Source organism: Mastomys coucha, unplaced genomic scaffold (assembly GCF_008632895.1).
Source record: "Mastomys coucha isolate ucsf_1 unplaced genomic scaffold, UCSF_Mcou_1 pScaffold22, whole genome shotgun sequence".
Lineage (NCBI taxonomy): Eukaryota > Metazoa > Chordata > Mammalia > Rodentia > Muridae > Mastomys > Mastomys coucha.
The window spans coordinates 69,847,328-69,852,699 of NW_022196905.1; the positions used below are offsets into that span (position 1 = coordinate 69,847,328).

General features: G+C 45.3%; 1 protein-coding gene across 1 annotated transcript in view; it reads left to right on the top strand.

Moving 5' to 3' along the window:
* The first annotated feature begins 4,862 nt into the window (after positions 1–4,862).
* Positions 4,863–5,372, top strand: part of Srp72 (signal recognition particle 72) — a 29,283-nt gene continuing 28,773 nt past the window's right edge. Inside the window, exon 1 of the mRNA XM_031342813.1 lies at positions 4,863–5,013. Within this exon, the coding sequence (XP_031198673.1) occupies positions 4,905–5,013 (109 nt within the window). The 5' untranslated portion in view covers positions 4,863–4,904. The remainder of the gene's footprint in view (positions 5,014–5,372) is intronic.

Below are 5,372 nucleotides of genomic sequence, written 5' to 3' on the forward strand. Positions count from 1 at the left end.
CATTCAAGATGAGTCACAGCCAACAGTTCATTTCCATGGGTATTTTAAGACTTGTCAATTTTACAGTGAACATTAACTATCACTCTGCTATGCCTCAATATCTACTGGAAATTAGAGTATATTTTCTTAATGACAATTAGTAACATTAAGGGGACTTAAATTTTGACATCAAGTCAGGCATACTGTTCCTTGAATAGCATAGCTATGTGTTGATATTTCTACTCTACTAACCCTTTTGTGGCTGAGCCTACAACCTGTGGCACATCAAAATTTTTAATCATGGATAGACTGGTTAATAGAACCATTCATTAAATGGTCATCAGTTTCACCATTTGTTTTTAAGTATACACATGTGGGTACATGCATGTGTTGGTGCCCTCAGAAAACTACAAGTGTCAGACTTTTTCTGAGTTATTGCCTGATGTGGTTATGGGAGTCAAATTCAGATTATCTGGAAGAATCTCTTGACCACTGGGTCATTACTCTATCCCGGCCATTAGTTCCTTAAACATACACAAACCTTGCCATTCCCATGGTTTGTAGGTGAACTTTGTTTGAGACAGTTTAATTGTGCAAGTAGTCTATTTTTTATTGAGACACTGACATGTAGCCCACATTTATCCCACACTTGATCTATAGCCGAGGATAACCTTGAACTTCAAGTATGTATACAGGTATAGGGATGTGCATGTGTCCTGGCAGATTACTATGTAGTAATTAACTCACCATGAGTACCACCCTGACCGGGAATTCCACCAGCCACTTTGCTTCTGGACTGTGGAGCATCCAGTCTGTCATTACTTAGCACAGGAATCCCTAGAGCAGGTTATCCTATGGTCCCAGGATATGGAAAGTTTGGAGATCAGGGTAAAATGAGGCTAAAGAGCACTTGTCTCATGGAACTGTTGGTATAAGTTAGTGTATGTGGAAACTTCTCGGGAATCATAACTGGCCAAGTTTATTCATATACAAACAAGCTTTTGAGTGCCTACATAATGACTAATGTTGTCTAAGATTCCAAGGTAGCTGATAAAGTTACTTCTGTGAATGTTTCTGGAAGAGAATATAGACTGATTAAAATCTGTTGAAGGACAAACCAGAACAAAAAAGTTTGAATTTGATTTCTGTTTGAGCTTGGAAATACATCTCTTGCCCTTAGCTATCATGTTTGACCCAGAATTATTAAACACTATTTGGTGGGGAAGGGGGGATAGCTTGCATATGACAGAGTGTGGGATTTCTTAGCTTCTCCAGCTGTTAGGCTGAATCCTAAACACGTGTGTGTGTGTGTGTGTGTGTGTGTGTGTGTGCGCGCGTGCGCGCGCGCACTCGCATTCACCATTGCTTCTCTTTCCCTAGAGGCCTCCCACAAATACAACCTATAATGTATGCAGGGTTAGATCATTTCAAAAACATTAAATAGTCCTTTGTAGTGTTTGGGGATTTTTGTGGTTTTGGGTTTGTGGTTTTGTGTATGTATGTGGCTTTTTTGTTGTTGATTTTTGTGTTTTGTGGGATTCCTCCCACCAGCAAAGGGTTGAACCTATGGCCTTGTGCATGCTAGTTAAATGGCTACCACTGAATTAGAGCTTTAGTCCTTTAAATGATCCTAATATGGAATAATGACAGTACTTTTGATAGTTTTTCTGATCTTTTTATTGTTAATTATTTTTGTTTACATTTCAAATGTTGTCCCCCTTCCAGGTCTTCCCTCCTCAAACTCCCCTCCCCAACCCATGCCCCTCCCCTTTGCCTCTAAAAGGGTGCTTCTCCACCCACTCACCAATCAGAATGACTAAGATCAAAAACTCAAGTAACAGCAGATGCTGGTGTGGTTGTGGGGAAAGAGGAACACTCGTCCATTGCTGGTGGGATTGCAAGCTGGTACAACCACTTTGGAAATCAATCTGGCTGTTCTCAGAAAATTCGAAATAGTTCTACCTGAAGACCCAGCTATACCACTCCTGGGCATATACCCAAATGATGCACCACCATATAACAAGGACACATGCTCCACTATGTTCATAGCAGCCTTATTTATAATACCTAGAAGCTGTAAACAACCCAGATGTCTCTCAGTAGATGAATGGATACAGAAAATGTATCCACTTATACAATGGAATACTACTCAGCTATTGAAAAGGAGACTTCATGAATTTTGCAGGCAAATGAATGGAACTAGAAAATATCCTGAGTGAAGTATGTACATCCAGACCCAAGGAGACATACATGGCATGCGCTCACTGATAAGTGAACATTAGCCCAAAAGCTCAGAATAACCACAATACAACTCCCAGACCATATGAATCTTAACAAGAAGGAAGGCCAAAGTGTGGATGCTTCAATCTCTCTCAGAAGGGGGAACACAATAATCATGGGAGGCAGAGGGAGGTAGGTACCTGGATGATAGGTACCTGGAGACCTACCTCAATCTCCCTTTAATACAGTTCTTCATGTTGCGGTGACCCCACCACCATAGAATTATTTTGTTGCTATTTATAACTAATTTTGCTATTATGAATAGTAATTTAAATATCTAATGTGTACCCCCCTCAAGGGGTCACAGCTCACAGGCTGTAGAAGATGGTGCCCGGTGTGAGTGTACTTTTAAAGCTGACATTTTGTCTGGGGCATCTTCCAGGTCCTTCCTTCCCAGTAACCATTAAGTTAGCAGCTTTGGGTGACTACGACATTGCCACAGGTGGGCCAGTCTGGGCCTCCCTCAACTCGTGGGGGCAACAGGGTCCTAGTCAGGTAGACAAGGTGTTGGCGAAGAAATGGCAAACAGACACAAGGGAGTATGGTATCTGAATGCAATTTGTACAAAGTAGAAGTCAGGCTTATATAGTATACAGAGAACAGGGCAAATAACATAAGTCACGTAGGCAGGTAGTGGTCACATCAAAGTTAGTAAGATCAAACAGCCAGGTGCAAGGCGGAGGATCAGTGGTGTCCTTCTTGGGCTATTTTGGCAGCCCCAAGATAAATTCTCTGGGTCTGTCTGAGGCAAGCAGCTGGGTGTACTTGAGAATAACCTTGGCTATAACATAGATAATTAACTTCTCTCTAGTCAGTAAAGCGATTCTGCCTTGTGTGTGACTGCTCTGAAAATTAGTGCCTAACTGTTATCTCTAACTTTGGAGACACCCTGTCTGATAAGACACCTTCTTTATAGAAATTCCAAGCTAACTACAGGTAGGAAGTCAATTAGGATTATTGAAACACTGTAGAGGCCAGGAAATAATGTTCAATCTCAGTTTTAACTATAATGAAATATTTCTTAGGGCACCTTTATGCCTGAATAAAGAAAGCATGTTGATCTCTTCACAGACTTAGCAGAAACCAATCTGGAACACTCTGAGCTAGGAGATGTCAGCGACTGACTACCTCAAGAGACTGACTCCTTTGGAAGTGTACGCCTCAGGTCTGTGATCAGGTTTTTAGGCCTGTCCAGACACTACTGAAGTAGAGTTCTGTGTGACACGACATGATTTCCATCATGATGATGCTCTTCGCTGAGGTTCCAAAGCAGCAAAGCCAACCTACTGTGTCTGAAATCTATGAAATCATGACCCAAAAGAAACCACATAAGTTCAGTATGATATATTACTATACTGACCACATATATGACAATATATGTGGCAGTGGGGGATAAGGGGGAACCACTAGAAAGTTCCAGATGCCAGGGATGGGAGAGGCTCCCAGGACACAATCGGGATGACATTAGCCTAAATGTCCAACAGTGGGAAGATAAGAACCTGAAGAGACAACCTAGAGTTTCAGCCCTTGACTCAGACAAGAAATATGAAGTAGATGCTTGGTTGAATAGCTGAGTAACAACATTAAAAGAACTTGAGGTTGAGTCTAGGGGAAGTGAAGGAAGATCTGGTTCAGGTCTCTCAGGGAGTAAGCAAAGTAAATAAGGTCTCTGGCTTTAGGACTATAGGTCGTCCAGAGAGAGGGGTTTTAAAGGATCAGCACTCCGGAATAGAGAGCCTTGTAGAGGGTGTAGTTGAATGCTAAGAGCACTTGCTTAGTATGCATGGGTCCTCTCCACAAGGTAGTTGAGCCTTAGAACCAGGATATATACTGGCTAGGCTGCACGTACAAATTTCCTTAAAGAAGTACATTAAGGAAGTCTTCCAGAAGCCGAGCAGTGGTGGCACATGCCTTCAATCCCAGCATATTTCTGAGTTCGAGAAATGGTCTACTCAGCCTGGTCTACTGAGTTCTAGGACAGCCAAGCAAACCCTGTCTTGAAAATCCAAAAAAAACAAAAAAAAAAGTCTTCCAGGGCTTTAGTTTATTGTATGACATTTACTTCAGTCATAAAATCAGTTCAGAACCTGGACATTCTCATCACATCGGGCTTCCAGCCCACACTGCTCCTGAACTAAATCTCAAAGAGAGGCTAAACAGTACCTTTCTCTGTCTTTTCGTCAGCACCAGACCTATCCTCACTTCCCCCAGATTCAGTCCCAGGTTCTCCAAATCACTGTGCGTGTCCTTAAAATGGCAATTCTGAAGCACCCATGAGAAGCTGAGCCTCTACCTGCCGCCTTCAAGCGGCTCCCTACGGTTCCTTAAATTAGTTACCACCTTATACCACCCGGATCTCACCAGAACGCCGGCGGCTTTGGGCTGACAGTTTCGGCGAGCGCCTTCTGAATCAGACTCCTCCTACCTCCCGCCACTTTCGGACTAGACGTAGGGGCGTCAGGCAAACAACGGTATTGCCGCAAGACTGAAGGAAAACCGATTTCTAACGCGGGCTCTGGGACCTGCCAGCTCGGGACTCCCGGCCGCCTAGCAACCATCAACTTCCTCCTTCGCCCGGCCGACTTCGAGATCCTCTTCCGGGGCAGAGGTCGCCCTCCCCCTCCCCCCACCCCACCTCCTCCAAGATGGCGAGCGGCGGCAGCGGCGGGGTGTCAGTCCCGGCGCTGTGGAGTGAGGTGAACCGTTATGGGCAGAACGGCGACTTCACGCGTGCCCTTAAGACTGTCAACAAGAGTAAGTGTCGGGGCGACCCGGGCTGCGGGGAGGACGCCGCCTGAGTCCGGCGCGCGACTCCCCCCCGCAAAGCGCGGAGGGGGTCGCAGCGTCCACAGGTTCGGCCCCAAGCCCGGGGGCGAGTCGCTGCCCCACGGCCACCGGCGGCCCGAGCTCGGACGCTTAGGGCCACGTGTACTTCCCTCAGTCCCCGCGAGACCGGACGCGAGGGGGAGGGGGGACTTAAAGAGACCGGGGCACGCGGAACGGCTTCCAAATTGTTCTTGATGTCTTCTCCGGATACTGCCGGATTTTGCAAAGATGTCAGATTGACTTTTCTTCGTTATCTTGAGCGAAATGATCAAGACGGGGGGGGGGGG